Here is a 15099-nt window from a genome sequence, read left to right on the forward strand (position 1 = left end):
ATTATATATTTTAGCCTCCTTCACAGTTGGGTGAGACCATGTCTAAGATCCTACCAATGGAATGTAAACAGAAGTAATGTGTACCACTTCCAACTCGGAGTCTTAAGAAAATAGACGTGCCCCCTACATGCCCTCTCTTTTCCCTTTATCTCCAGCTATAACCTGGATACCAAAAGAGACCAGATTGAATCACATAAATAATGACAAAACCCTAAGAGCAATACTTCTCAACCTGTAATGCATATACATATCACTCAGTGACTCTCAGTAAAATGCAGATTCTGATTCACTGGGTCTGGATTGTGGCCTGAGATCCTGCATTTCTAATAAGCTATCAGGTACTGCCAAAGCTGCTGCTCTACAGACTTTTGGAAGACAATTCTCTAGACGTCTCTCACATTTCTGCACTATCTTACAAGTAAGGCAATTACTGTCTTTAGTTCTGGGCTATCTTTTCAAGAATGTCTATATAGTAAACAGCCTTGGAAGACAGAGATTGTGTCTCCCTCCAAAGCAAAAGGGAGGTATGCTTGCTATCCATTAAAAAGATTCGGGTTCCTTAAAGTCAGGAGTCCTTTTCTATTAATATAAAGCAATCTACTGCACAATGTCCTACAGGGAGCAGGACTGGGCAACTGATGCAAAAATGCTGATACTCTGGCTACTGCTGTAAGTAATAAACTGTCCTTCATCTCTCACCAAGGAGACTCACGTCTTCTACAAATCCATGAAACTTTCCAGGCACGGTGACTCAAGCCTGTAATCCCAGCACTTTGGGAGGCTGAGGAAGAAGAATCACTTAAACCCAGAAGTTCGAGACCAGCCTGGGCAACATCGTGAGACCCTGTCCCTACCAAAAAATTTAGCTGGGCATGGTGGCTTATACCTGTAGTCCCAGCTACCCAGGAGGGTGAGGTGAGAGAATCAAATGAGCTCAGGAGGTTGAGGCTGCAGTGAGCCTTGACTGTGCCACCCCACTCCAGCCTAGGCAACGGAGTGAAACTGTCTCAAAAAAATAAAAAATAAGAATTTTTAGGCTGGGCGCAGTGGCTCACGCCTTTAATCCCAGCACTTTGGGAGGCCGAGGAGGGTGGATCACGAGGTCAGGAGATCAAGACCATCCTGGCTAACATGGTGAAACCCCGTCTCTACTAAAAAATATTTTAAAAAATTAGCCAGGCATGGTGGCGGGCGCCTGTAGTCCCAGCTACTCGGGAGGCTGAGGCAGGAGAATGGCCTGAACCCGGGAGGCAGAGCTTGCAGTGAGCCGAGATCGTGCCATTGTACTTCAGCCTGGGTGACAGAGCGAGACTCCATCTTAAAAAAAAAAAAAAAATTTAATTTTTAAAAATTAAAAAAAAAAAAAAAATCCATGAGGCCGGGTATAGTGGCTCACGCCCGTAATCCCAGCACTTTGGGAGGCAGAGGTGGGTGGATCACTTGAGGCCAGGAGTTTGAGACTAGCCTGGCCAACATGGTGAAACCCTGTCTCTACTAAAAATACAAAAATTAGCCAGGCATGGTGGTACATGCCTGTAATCCCAGCTACTTGGGAGGCTGAGGCAGGAGAATTGCTTGAACCCAGGAGGCAGAGGTTGTGGTGAGCCTAGATCACACCACACACTTCAGCCTGGGCAACAGAGTAAGAATCTGTCTCAAAAAAAAATTTTTTTAAAGAATCCATGAAACTTTAGCAGGCTAACTTACCGACTTTCAAGCAAGTTAAAATCCTAGATCCCCTTCAGTTCTTGACACAGACTATACTAGAATAGCTGGGCCTTAGATTGTGGAATCAGCCTGCTTACCAAACTATGATGATTAAAAAAAAAAAAAAAAAAAGGATCTTGTTTGAGCCACTGCATTTCAAGGTATCTCTTTTTATTTATTTATTTTTACAACAGTCTAGCCTTCACCTTAATATAATCCAATTGCCTGTGAAACTCCATTTGATACCCCATAGGCACCTTAAATTTAAATTCCTCATATCTCTCACAAAAACCTGCTTTCTCTAGATTCTCTGTCAGTGAATGGAATGAAACCATGAGCTAGTTCCCCAGTTATCCCTGACTCCTACATTCTTCACTCCCCACATCAACAAGTCCCAAATATCCTCTCTGAAATGTCACTAGGATCCATCAATTTTTCTCCATTCCCACTGCCACTGACTTTAGAGAAAGTCACCACCCTTTTTTTTCCTCGATTATTTTAACTGCCTCTGAACATTTTAACTGCCTTCTCATATCCTGGACTCATTTCCCTCAAGTTCTTTCTTCAAACTGCAAGCAGAATAGGATTCCTGAAATTCAAATCTGATGTCACTCTCTTGCTTAAAAACCTCTATGGGTTCCACAGTGCCATCAAGATAACGTCCACACTCTTTATCATGTTACTACTAACCTGAGATGCAAGGCCCTTGCTTACCTTTCTAATTTCATCTTATGTCCCTTCCCACCAAAATCCCACATCTGTCTTATGGAATGTGACATCTCTTTATTACCTCCATGCCTCTGCCTACCTAAAACTTATGGCTACTTACAACACTCTTCCTTCCCCTGTTGCCTATCACTTCCCATCTTGGTTTGGATGCCGTTTCCTATAGGAAGCCATCCTTAGCTATATCTCCTCTCTCTAACTGTATTACTCCTATTTATTGCTGTGTCACACTATTACCAGGCACGAGATTCACACCTTGAAATAAAAAACATTCTTATTCAGCAACTATCACACTGCCTGGCACCTTTTAAGTGCAGAATAAATATACCAAATGCCTGAATAAACTTCTAACATACACCTATTGAAAAAATTCTCTATTATGAACCATAAATTTGAATATTTCTCCCATATGACAGAGCTTCAAATATTGAAAATGTTTCTTCCCAAGGCTAAACATCCTCAGTTTATTTCACAGTTCTTCAAATGGTACAGTGTTCAGGGCTAAACCTTCTCATCCAGACCAGCCATCTTTCAAAATAACAACAACCAAAACTAAATAAATTTCAACAGCCAGGGTGTGGCCAGTAAAAGGTACAGAGAGCCAATTACTGTCTTGTTCCAGACACTTCATTTCTAATAGCACAGTCTAATGTTGCACTATTGATATTGACTCCCTAATCAATCAACTAATTACAAATGCACTCTGGGGATATTTTTTGAACTGTGCCAGAGGTGCAAAGTAACAGATTGATCCACTCACTTTGGCCACCACAAAGTGCTGGGATTACAGGCGTGATGCACCGGGCCTGGTCAAATTTTCTTCCATAAAAAATAAGTTATTTAAATTGCACTTTTGGAAATACTTCTATTTCAGAATTGAAGTCACCCTACAATCATTTAGTTCAATCTCCATTTACCAATCAGAAAAGTGAGGGTTTAAAAAGTTGTACACAATTAAGCTGTCTTAGCAATCAGGAAGCTGAACCACCTCCCTACAAACCTACCCAATGTAACAAATTATCCTTACCTCACTCTCTATCCTGGATTTCAGCAGGTCAATGTCTTCAGATAGCTTATCCACCTGGGTAATCAGGCCCTGCGCGCTCTGCATGCTAGGCAGGAATTCACTGTACTTCTTGCTAATCATATTGCACACCTCACCCTAAAATATAAAACAGAATTATAATAAAAGACAGTGAAATGAGTAGAGAACTCTAATAAGAATATATTCATCTTCCACAAGGCATTTTCCATGTTAGAACCTTCTTGCCAATTGCCTATACCCATTCACTTTCCCTCCAAGCCAATGAGTTTCTTTCAAAAACACATTTCTCCCACCATGAGGGGTCTCATAACATTATTAGGGTGAAAGAAGACAACAATATCAAACATCACTATGTACTCCAAGAGTATATACAACTATTACTGGTCGATTAAAAAATTAAAAAAAAAAAAAAGACAATGATCACCAAACTCCAACGGCACCCAAGACTTGTACAAATGCTGGAAAACAGAAAAGGTGGAGCCAGAAGTTCTCATATTGAACTATATCAGACTGTGGTCACCAATTTTAATCATAAATCTAATAGAAAATAAATGGATAAATTAAATCCATAATCTGTATATCTCAATCAATTTCTATTTTCTTGCCTATAATATTTTATGGCCTGATCTTAAAACCCTACATTGATTTGACTTTCATCATCTCCTTTAATACAAACTAACTTAAACAAAGTACTGAACACTGTGTATTGAATTATTTAATACCTTGAAAGATACAAGAATAAATTATGGGTCCTTCTCTGGTGTGGTCGTGCAGGCAGTAGTAGATGCGGGAAGCCGGACTCCAGGCATCAGGTACTACAAATTTAGTGGCTTCACGTTCAAGTTGGTGGGAGCATGGACTTCAGATGCCTATAGCCCATAGGGATTAATGCCTGTGGTTTCCACAGAAGCACCACCTATCATATTTGCCATACCAACTAAGCTGACCTCTGATTCCACTGCATATAATTTTGCTAGGAAAAACAAAGTTCCAGAGCTGCAGAAGTTTCTCCAGAAAGCTGATGATGTGCCCATCCACCTGATATGAGGCTTCCCTGACCAAATGCTATACTGGACCACCATGGTGCTGACTGTGGGTGGGATACTGCCTGATCACCCTCTACATGGCTTCACAGCCCCAAAACAAATGAGTTAGCACCAAAACAAATGAGGACTGGTTTGCTTTTTGGCACAAACCTTTTGAATTTTCTTTTTCATTGTTTCTGTTAAATTTCTTTTCTTTTTTTTTTTTTTTTTGAGATGGAGTCTCGCTCTGTCATCCAGGCTGGAATGCGGTGGTGGAATCTTGGCTCACTGCAACCTCCACCTCCTGGGTACAAGCGATTCTCCTGCCTCAGCCTCCCAAGTAGCTGGGACTACAGGCATGCGCCACCATGCCCAGCTAATTTTTGTATTTTTAGTAGAGACAGGGTTTCACCATGTTGGCCAGGCTGGTCTCGAACTCCTGACCTCAGGTGATCCACCCACCTCGGCCTCCAAAAGTGCTGGGATTATAGGTGTGAGCCATAGTGCCCAGCCTAATTTTTTTTTTTTTTTTTTTACTTGGATGATACATGTTTGCAAGAAAAACAGATATGAAGACAGTATTTTGGCTTGCTTATGAGATGCATATGGCTTGTCAGAGCTCATTCAACAGTTAAAGCCATTGTTTAAAGAAATGATGCATCCCGGCATTGTGGCTCACACCTGTAATCCCAGCACTTTGGGAAGCCAAGGCAGGTGGATCACTTGAGGTCAGGAGTTCAAGAATAGCCTGGCCAACATGGTGAAAACCCATCTCTACTAAAGTACAAAAAAATTAGCCAGGCGTGGTGGTGGGTGCCTGTAGTCCCAGCGACTTGGGAGGCTGAGGCAGGAGAATCACTTGAACCTAGAAGGCAGAGATTGCAGTGAGCCAATAACTCGCCACTGCATTCCAGCCTGGGCGACAGAGTGAGAGAGACTCTACCTCAAAAAAGAAAAAAAAAAAAAGAAAAGAAATGATGCTGCACTCTGTGTTTGTGCTCCTGATTTCCCTGCAGGTTCTAGATGAAGGTTGCACGTTGCACACAGGCTTATTAACGTCAGTCTGTACATCCTCAAGTCGGGGACTTGAGGAAGCTATTTTTTTTTTTTTTTTTTTTTTTTTTTGAGACAGAGTCTCACTCCGTCGCCCAGGCTGGAGTGCAGTGGTGGAGCAATCTCACCTCACTGCAACCTCCACTTCCCGGGTTCAAGCGATTCTTCTGCCTCAGCCTCCAGAGTAGCTGGGATTACAGGCGCCCACCACCACACCCGGCTAATTTGTGTATTTTTAGTGGAGAAGAAGTTTCACCATGTTGGCCAGGCTGATCTGGAGCTCCTGACCTCAGGTTATCTACCTGCCTTGGCCTCCAAAAGTGCTGGGATTACAGGCACGAGCCACCGCACCTGGCCGAGGTTGCGTTTTTGAGCATAGGGTACAGAAGCCTTTCTGGATTTGGATGTGGCTGAGGAAAGAAGACAGAAGCCAAGGCCATGCACATAAAATGAGGGGTTTGAGTTAATACTTACCTGGGCTGGAGTGGGGGCAGGGGGTCCATCTTACAGTAAAATCTTAAAAGAAATTATTTTTAGCCTGTCTCTATTCCTTGGGTGGTTCATTTCAAAGGGCTATTTGCCTCATTCCATATCTTCAGTGAAATCTTATGTGTAATTGTGTGTATGTATTCCACCATGGGAAGAGAGAACACCTGTTTAGTGTTGCACTTTAGACTGGTGTCTTATTTTGTTAATGCAGCTGTGCCACAAATTCTCCTTTATCTTTTAAAAATGTGATGGCTTTAAATTGATTTTTTTTTTCTTTTTGAGATGGGAGTCTCACTCCGTCCCTCGGGCTGGAACGCAGTGGCACAATCTCGGCTCACTGCAACCTCAACCTCCCAGGTTCAAACGATCCTCCTGCCTCAGCCTCCAGAGTAGCTGGGGATTACAGGCGCACACCACCACGCCTGGCTAATTTTGTTAAATTATTATTTTGACAGAGGAATAAATACATGAATTTAAAAAAAGAACAAATTATGCTTGCCCTCAAATTCCTAGGTAGTAAAGATACTATATACTTGAGCAACAAGAATACAGGACTGAAATGTAATACAGCAACAAAGTTACAAAGCCTTCCAGGAGCACAAATGAGAAAGAGATCCCCTCTCCCTGAGGGAAGATAAAGATTTTTTTTTTATGCAGGAGACATTTGAAATGGAACTTGAAAAACGGGTAGAAATACTACAGGTAAAGATGGAAAAATGGCAACATAAGCAAAATATGGGATTAAAAAAAGGAGGGAGAGCAGAGAAAGTAATTCTCAATTGGCTGAAGTTTCAAGTTGGTAAAGGAAACTAGTGAAAGGAAAGAAAGGCATGTTGGGTCCAGAACACGCAGGAGCTAGGGTAGCTTGCCATGCTAGAGTAACTTAAAAACCTGTCCTCTTTCCATCACATTAAACAGTGGTGAAAAATCCGAAAGCCATATTAAAGAAGAGATGTCAGGGATATGACTACTTAAAATTCAGGAAACTACTTTTGTAAAATCAAGAGCTGTTAGGAAGGAAGAGTTATACCCGTGCCCTTATGGTGTGTGGCAAACTTGCCCCCTCGAAACCCTACTTGACTCAGATACACAAAATTTTAAATGAAAGCAACTGAAGATGTGGACAAATACTGGCAAGGTAACAATATCAGTACAAAGCAAAACTGTGTGTGGCTACGTGCTTCCAGTTTTTGTATCAACCTCAAGGCAGCAACGTTTACGTAGGTACCAGTGACACTCAGCACAGCTTCATGTGCTTGTAGATGAAGTTTTAAAACCACATTAAGAGGCCGGAGACGGTGGCTTACACCTGTAATCCCAGCACTTTGGGAGGCTGAGGCGGGTGGATCACCTGAGGTCAAGAGTTCGAGACCAGTCTGGCCAACATGGTGAAACTCCGTCTGTACTAGAAATACAAAAAAAAAAAAAATTAGCCAGGCGTGGTGGCGCGCGCCTGTAATCCCAGCTACTCGGGAGGCTGAGGCAGGAGAATCGCTTGAACCCGGGAGGCAGAGGTCGCGGTGAGCCGAGATCACTCCAGCCTGGGCGACAGAGCAAGACTCCATCTCAAAAGAAAGATAGATAGATACATAAAAATCAAAACATACTGAGGGTTTGGGTTTGTTTTTTTTTTAATGTCGGGGAGGAGAAAGGTGCAATCCTCCAGGCTATTTTATTCATCAACAAATCAAGGAGTGGGTGGAGGAAATAAACACTCATCAATGGAAGAAGGGGAAGGGGGATCCTGTCTTTTCTATTCCTCTCCTGCGCTCCCTCCCTACCTTCCTCGGAGCTTCCAGTTGTTCCTCCCGCTCTGCTGGTCCTTCAGTCTCCCTCTTCCGGCGGCACACCCCTCCCCAACATAACTCCACTCCCCAGTGCTCTCCAGCCACCGCCTGTTCGTCCCCACAGTCCCAGGCCTCCTCGCCTCCTCAGTTCCCAACCCCTGTGTAGGCTCCCCTCCAAGATCCCTCCTCAATCCACACACTCTGGGCCCCTCCACTCCTCATTCAGCCCCCACAACTAGATCTCCCCAACAGGCCCCACTCTGCTGGTCCCCACTCTTGTCTGCCCTTAGCCCCTGACTCCTCTCTCCAGTCCCTTCACACAAGGACCCGGAGTCCCCTTCCAGTCAGCAGACAGCTGCCCCGCTCTCACCTTGATCTCCTCCACCCGCCGGGTCAGGCGGCTGATCCGGGTCCCCAGATCCTCCTTTTCCAGCCTCCCGGAGTGTGCCAAAACTTCTGTCACGAACGAGGCCATGGCCAAGAAGGGAACCAACGCTGACTGGGTCACTCTCGTAGCCAGCGCCGCAGCTCCCGTCCCGCCGGCCGAATTGACGCGAGGCCTGCCGGGAAACGAAGTCTCGCGGGCCTCAGACCGCCGCCCGGAAGGCGACGGGCGCACTACAACTCCCAGCAGGCACCGCGCCAATCCCGGGATGGGATTTCCACGGTGTCCCGTAGTTGGCAAACTGTAAGCAGACGCGTTTTCTTCCTTAGTTGTTTTCAAAGTTCGTTGCTTCCCGCCCGTTTTTCACTGGAGGAAATTAAACGTTTTTAATAACCAGGTCTAACTGAAGCTTTCTAAACTTCAAAAGGCTTACTTGTAAAATTATGTAACTGAAAGAGCCAACGAGCCCATCTCGATCTTTTTTCCTCAACTTTTATTGGGCCACTGTGGCACCAGAATCTGAATGGCGCCCTCTGGAGTTGTGTAAAGAAGTGGCGTCACCTCATTATAAATAAAAGGTTGCTTATAATTGCATCTATATACATATATTACATCTACGTGATACATTACACATTTACATTACCTACATTACATATTTATATTACTTAGATATACATAATATTAGTCCTGTGTGAACAAGATACTTAGTACTTTCTGTCAGATTATAAATATATAAATGTCAAAAGCTTTTAAAAATGGTTTCATTATTTTAATGCATTGCATACAGAAAGATGTTCACAATATTCTATGTATACTATGATTCCTTTTTAAAAACTTAAGTGTATAACCATTGGTCAGAAAACAAAAAGTATGTAAGTATGTATGTAAAGGACAGACATCAAATTATCCTATGGGTGGTGGATTTATGGTATTTATTCTCTTCTCTGCCCTTGCTTTCTCTATTTTTCTGCAGTAAACATACACAGTCCTCCCTTGGTATGGGGGGATTGGTTCCACAAACCTCCCCTGCCCCAGTAGGAAAATCCGTGGATGCTCAAGTGTCTTACATAAAATGATGTAATGTTTACAAGTAACCAGCACACATCCTCCCCATACACTTTAAATCATCTCTTGATTACTTATAAGACCTAATACAAATCAATCTAAATGCTATAGAGTCGTTATATTGTATTTTGATTTGCATTATTTTTGTTGTTGTATTGTTATTTTTTATTAGTTTTTTCCAGAATATTTTTGATCTGTGGTTGGTTGGATCCGTGGATACCAAGAGCCAAATGTACTGTTTTGATTAAAAGGTTTTTGGTTTTTTAAAAAGATATATTGTGAGGGTGGACCCCAAGTAGGCACTGACCCTAAGATCCCTGACAATTCTAAGTGTCTTCGAGACAATCTGCTTATCCCAGTGAAGCAAGGGCCAATTCACGTGCCATGAGCAAAGGAAACAAAACTGGGATTGAGAGAGGAAGCACTGAAAACAGCCAAAACATCCTGAGAAACTCCTTTCCTTGGAAAACCAAATCAATTTCTTTTTGGTAGACCTGTCAACTTTGAATTCTAACTGCAACTAATAATAAATGCCCAATGACAAAGAATGACTGACAGATGAAAATTCTGAAACTTTGTACTGCATATTTATTAAGCAATTATCACATAGCAGACATTGTGCTAGGTCTGGGGACCCAAAACATGTGAATATATAATCACAGAAAAATACAATAATTACTAATTTGTAGGTAGATGAGGGATGGATCTAGATTTAGTGGAACCTAAATCTTTTACAGTTGCAGGGAGGGGAAGGACTCTTTAAAGAAAAGAATATAAAATAATGAATACAAAATTAGATGCCAGCCTTAGAAGGGGCTTGTGCAAATAATGAGCTGTGAAGTTTAATCTGCCCCTGAGGAAGGTGCAAATGGCAGAGGAAATATTGGAGGAGGAGCACCCAGTCTCTGACTGAATTAGAAAGGTTTCACAATGTTAACATTTACAGGAGGCCATTACTTTGGACTGAGTTCCTGCACTAAGCCCAACAGACCAAACCAAAATGGAGTCACTCATGCTAAAGCTCTGCTTCACCAAACCAAAACTAAGCTGTCTCTCTGACCTTCTGAGAAATCAGGAGAATGAGAGATAATCACCAAATTCCCAAACCTGCCAGTTTCAGTCTGCATGATAACGAAGTTCCCTCTGTTTTAATTCTTACAAAAAAGTACCTGAACTAAACTGATGCCAATCAATCAGTTATTTTTCTATTGTTCTGTTTCTCATTTCCCACCTTACCAGGAAATTAAATTTGAAACAGCCAATCTGCTTTTTGTTCTTTGTGTCTCCTTTCTTCAGCCTTTTTCTTTCTATAAAACCAACCTCATCTGTTCAGCTCATCAGGACACTGATTCTACTTTATGGAATGTAGTGTTGCCTGATTCTAGAATCACAAATAAAGTGAATTAAGATCTTTAAACTAAACTCGTTGTGATTTTGTCTTTTGACAACGGTAATGAGAAATCTGAAGTGAGAATGAAAGGAAGTGCTACTTTGAGGTTGAGGTTCTGGGACCTCCCTCCAGAAAACCTGTGTGTACAGACCCACAAAACACAACTGCCTAAGTTCTTGCTTCTTCCTGAGCAGAGAGACTACTAGGTAAGGTGAAGACTGCTCCTCAAGGTCCAAGGAAAAGTTAGGGAAGAGCCAGAGTTAGGCTGAGAAAGGAGAAGAAAGAGCGTGCAGCATGGAATGTGATGGCTACACACAGTCAATGCATGCAGCAATGAATGAACACTTGAATTTAAAAAAAGAAATTAATAAATGCATGTGTTCTGTATTCCCTTATTAACCTCACCTTCTTCATAGTTCACATTTATCATGGCTTATATGTCTCCCAATTCACAGATGTTCATAAATCATCAGGAAAAGGCAAGGAAGTCTGGAGCAAAGTCTGAACGGATTCCTCCTGGCCTGTCATGGCTCACATACACATGACAGACCTGTATTCAAGAAGCAAAGTAGCGAATGCATATTTCTGGTAGAGGACAGTACAATCAGACAGCGTTTCCAAGTTTGCACCGTATTTGCCATCATGTTGCTATAAAAGCAGCATAAGGCGCTTAAAATTTGAAAAAACAACCCATTTGCTTCAAAATAGTATGAAAGGGAAGGGGTGGGTGCAGGTAGAAATGAAGCAAGATTGGGATGAGTGGATAATTTTTGAAGTGAAATGATGCAATATGGGATTTCTTTATACCATTCATTCTACTTTTGTATATGTTTGAAGTTTTCTATCATAAAACATAAAAGAGAAAAGAGCACTTCAGATGATTCTGTGTGCCTTCCTCCAAACCCTCACACCACGGATAAACACTGGTATACCAGATGTCTTAGGTGTTGAGCCATCAGTTAGATAAACTCAAGATCCTCCTTTCTCAGGAGATGTCTCTTCTGTAGGCAAAAGAAAGAGAGATCAGACTGTTACTGTGTCTATGTAGAAAGGAAAGACATAAGAGACTCCATTTTGAAAAAGACCTCTACTTTAAATAATTGCTTTGCTGAGATGTTAATTTGTAGCTTTGCCCCAGCCACTTTGACCCAACCACTTTGATCCAATCTGGAGCTCACAAAAACATGTGCTGTGTGAAATCAAGGTTTAAGGGATCTAGGGCTGTGCAGGACGTACCTTGTTAACAAAATGTTTACAAGCAGTATACTTGGTAAAAGTCATCGCCATTCTCTAGTCTCAATAAACCAGGGGCACAATGCACTGTGGAAAGCCGCAGGGACCCCTGCCCTTGAAAGCGGGGTATTGTCCAAGGTTTCTCCCCATGTGATAGTCTGAAATATGGCCTCGTGGGATGAGAAGGATCTGACCGTCACCCCGCCCGACACCCGTAAAGGGTCTGTGCTGAGGTGGATTAGTAAAAGAGGAAAGCCTCTTGCAGTTGAGATAGAGGAAGGCCACTGTCTCCTGCCTGCCCCTGGGAACTGAATGTCTCGGTATAAAACCCGATTGTACATTTGTTCAATTCTGAGATAGGAGAAAAACCACCCTATGGTGGGAGGCGAGACATGTTTGCAGCAATGCTGCCTTGTTATTCTTTACTCCACTGAGATGTTTGGGTGGAGAGAAACATAAATCTGGCTTACCTGCACGTCCAGTCATAGTACCTTCCCTTGAACTTAATTATGACGTAGATTCTATTGCTTACGTGTTTTTCTCCTTACTATCACCCTGCCCTCCTACTACATTCCTTTTTACTGAAATAATGAAGATAATAATCAATAAAAACTGAGGGAACTCAGAGACCGGTGCCAGTGCAGGTCCTTGGTATGTTGAATGTCGGTCCCCTGGGCCCACTGTTGTTTCTATACACTTTGTCTCTGTGTCTTATTTCTTTTCTCAGTCTCTTGTCCCACCCGACTAGAAATACCCACAGGTGTGGAGGGGCAGGCCACCCCTTCATCTTCCTTTCAGGAACACCTTTGCTTTCACTTCATATCTACCACAGTGTGGACAGCAGGTTAATTTGTGAATAGGGAAACACATGAGTCAGACATTCATGACTCCAACAGAATAAATCCGTTTTCTTCTCTGTCTCGCTATAAAGACTAAGCCTCACCCACATGCTGTGTCACCAGTGTGCAGGGGCAGCTGCTGCAGCCTGGGGACAAGAACATCAAATGTCCGAGTCTGAGCTGCCTGGTTCATGTTGGATCTGTTGTTTACCAGCTGGGGGACCTTGGCAAGTTACGTAACGTGTATCACACAGTGGCAGTGTGAAAATTAAATACGGATAAAGTGTCTAGCCAAAAGTCTGGCATTTAGCCGTACTCAGTAAATGCAAATTATTTCCTTTCCTGTCAGAACCTGCTACTTGGCAGCAGCAACAAACAGGAATGGAAGCTGGTATGATTACCATCTATTTATAGCTGCTGTCCCAGCAGCAAGGGGAGCCTGGGGAGGGAGCACCTCCCTCTGGGGATATTCTGGGTCTGGGTAGGTTCCTTGGATTGAGGAATTTAAAATTATTTTGTAAAATTAATATTTGTGGGCTTTTTGTAATAAAAATATTAAGTGATAAATTTATAAAATGTGTAAAATGCATAGGTAAGCACAAATAAGGAAATAAAAACTATGCATAATTTTATCACCAAAATAATCATGTTAACATTTTGTGGTCTACACATATACACACACATACACACACACGCAAATATTTCTATATATTCTTTGTCTTTTTTCTTTTTTCTGAGATGAGGTCTCACTCTGTCACCCAGGCTGGAGTGTAGTGGCATGATCTCGGCTAACTGCAACCTCCGCCTCCCAGGTTCAAGAGATTCTCCTGCCTCAGCCTCCTAAGCAGCTTGGACTACAGGCGTATGTCACCATGCCCGGCTAATTTTTTTCACTTTCTTAGTAGAGGTGAGGTTTCGCCATGTTGCCCAGGCTGGCCTCGAACGCCTGGCCTCAAGTAATCCACCCACCTCAGCCTCCCAAAGTGCTGGGATTACAGGCGTGAGCCACCGTGCCCGGCTGCATTCTATATATTCTATGTACTGTTTGGTCACTTGCTTTTCTCACTTAACAATATATCAAAAATATTTTTCAAATCATTAAAATTCTTTCTACAAAATCACTTTAAAATGGCTGCCAAGTATTAACAAAAACTGACAATTCTTAACAATATTTCAATGGACATTTTCATAAATCTTTGTACATATTCATGATACATTAGGTAGATTCCTGGAGATAAGGTGCTGGGTCAAAGTATGCATATGTTTAAAAGCATGAAACATAAAGTCATGTTGCCCTTCAAAAAGATTATATCAACGTATATTTCCAGAACATCAACCATTCCTGTGATCTCAGAGCTGAGGAGTGATTTTAGTTTATGAATTTATTCATCAAATATGTATTGCTGGCTCCCTGTATGGCTTTTTTGCCGGTCATGGGACCCTCCCCCAGATTTCACACCCACATCCGATATTGGACACACCCTCTAAACCCAAACATTGCCAATTCCTGGCACCTGCCTCAGCTGCTGCTCAGAACACTGAAACAAGAGCCCTCTCCCAATGTGAAAGATCTTCCACTCAAGCCTCCTGAAAAGTAGTCCCTGCTAACCAGTCACTGACCCACTCGTGCTCCTTTTCTTTCTGCATCTGTGGTGGGAGTGACTATGGCCTGGAGTTTCCGTGCAAAAGTCCAGCTCGGGGGGCTACTTCTCTCCCTCCTTGGCTGGGTCTGCTCCTGTGTTACCACCATCCTGCCCCAGTGGAAGACTCTTAATCTGGAACTGAACGAGATGGAGACCTGGATCATGGGGATTTGGGAGGTCTGCGTGGATCGAGAGGAAGTCGCCACTGTGTGCAAGGCCTTCGAATCCTTCTTGTCTCTGCCCCCAGGAGCTCCAGGTAGCCCGCATCCTCATGGTAGCCTCCCATGGGCTGGGCCTATTGGGGCTTTTGCTCTCCAGCTTTGGGTCTGAATGCTTCCAGTTTCACAGGATCAGATGGGTATTCAAGAGGCGGCTTGGTCTCCTGGGAGGGACTTTGGAGGCATCCGCTTCAGCCACTACCCTCCTTCCAGTCTCCTGGGTGGCCCATGCCACAATCCAAGACTTCTGGGATGACAGCATCCCTGACATCATACCTCGGTGGGAGTTTGGAGGTGCCCTCTACTTGGGCTGGGCTGCTGGTATTTTCCTGGCTCTTGGTGGGCTACTCCTCATCTTCTCGGCCTGCCTGGGAAAAGAAGATGTGCCTTTTCCTTTGATGGCTGGTTCCACAGTCCCCCTATCCTGTGCTCCAGTGGAGGAGTCAGATGGCTCCTTCCACCTCATGCTAAGACCTAGGAACCTGGTCATCTAG

General features: G+C 43.1%; 2 protein-coding genes and 1 pseudogene across 2 annotated transcripts in view; 2 read left to right on the forward strand and 1 right to left on the reverse strand.

The window, feature by feature from the left end:
- ZW10 (zw10 kinetochore protein) overlaps positions 1 to 8725 on the reverse strand; it is a 40900-nt gene extending 32175 nt beyond the window's left edge. Inside the window, exons 1-2 of the mRNA XM_004052154.5 lie at positions 8203 to 8725; positions 3461 to 3595 (exon numbers count right to left, since the gene is read on the reverse strand). Of these exons, the coding sequence (XP_004052202.4) occupies positions 3461 to 3595; positions 8203 to 8307 (240 nt within the window). The 5' untranslated portion in view covers positions 8308 to 8725. The remainder of the gene's footprint in view (positions 1 to 3460; positions 3596 to 8202) is intronic.
- On the forward strand, positions 3830 to 4520 carry LOC109028696 (cytochrome c oxidase subunit 7A-related protein, mitochondrial-like; annotated as a pseudogene).
- Positions 8726 to 14408: 5683 nt separating the features above from the next.
- On the forward strand, positions 14409 to 15099 carry CLDN25 (claudin 25). The gene is given in 2 exon segments (XM_004065250.1): positions 14409 to 14627; positions 14629 to 15099. Coding segments are annotated over 2 exon segments (690 nt in total).

Source organism: Gorilla gorilla, chromosome 9, assembly GCF_029281585.2.
Source record: "Gorilla gorilla gorilla isolate KB3781 chromosome 9, NHGRI_mGorGor1-v2.1_pri, whole genome shotgun sequence".
Classification (NCBI taxonomy): domain Eukaryota; kingdom Metazoa; phylum Chordata; class Mammalia; order Primates; family Hominidae; genus Gorilla; species Gorilla gorilla.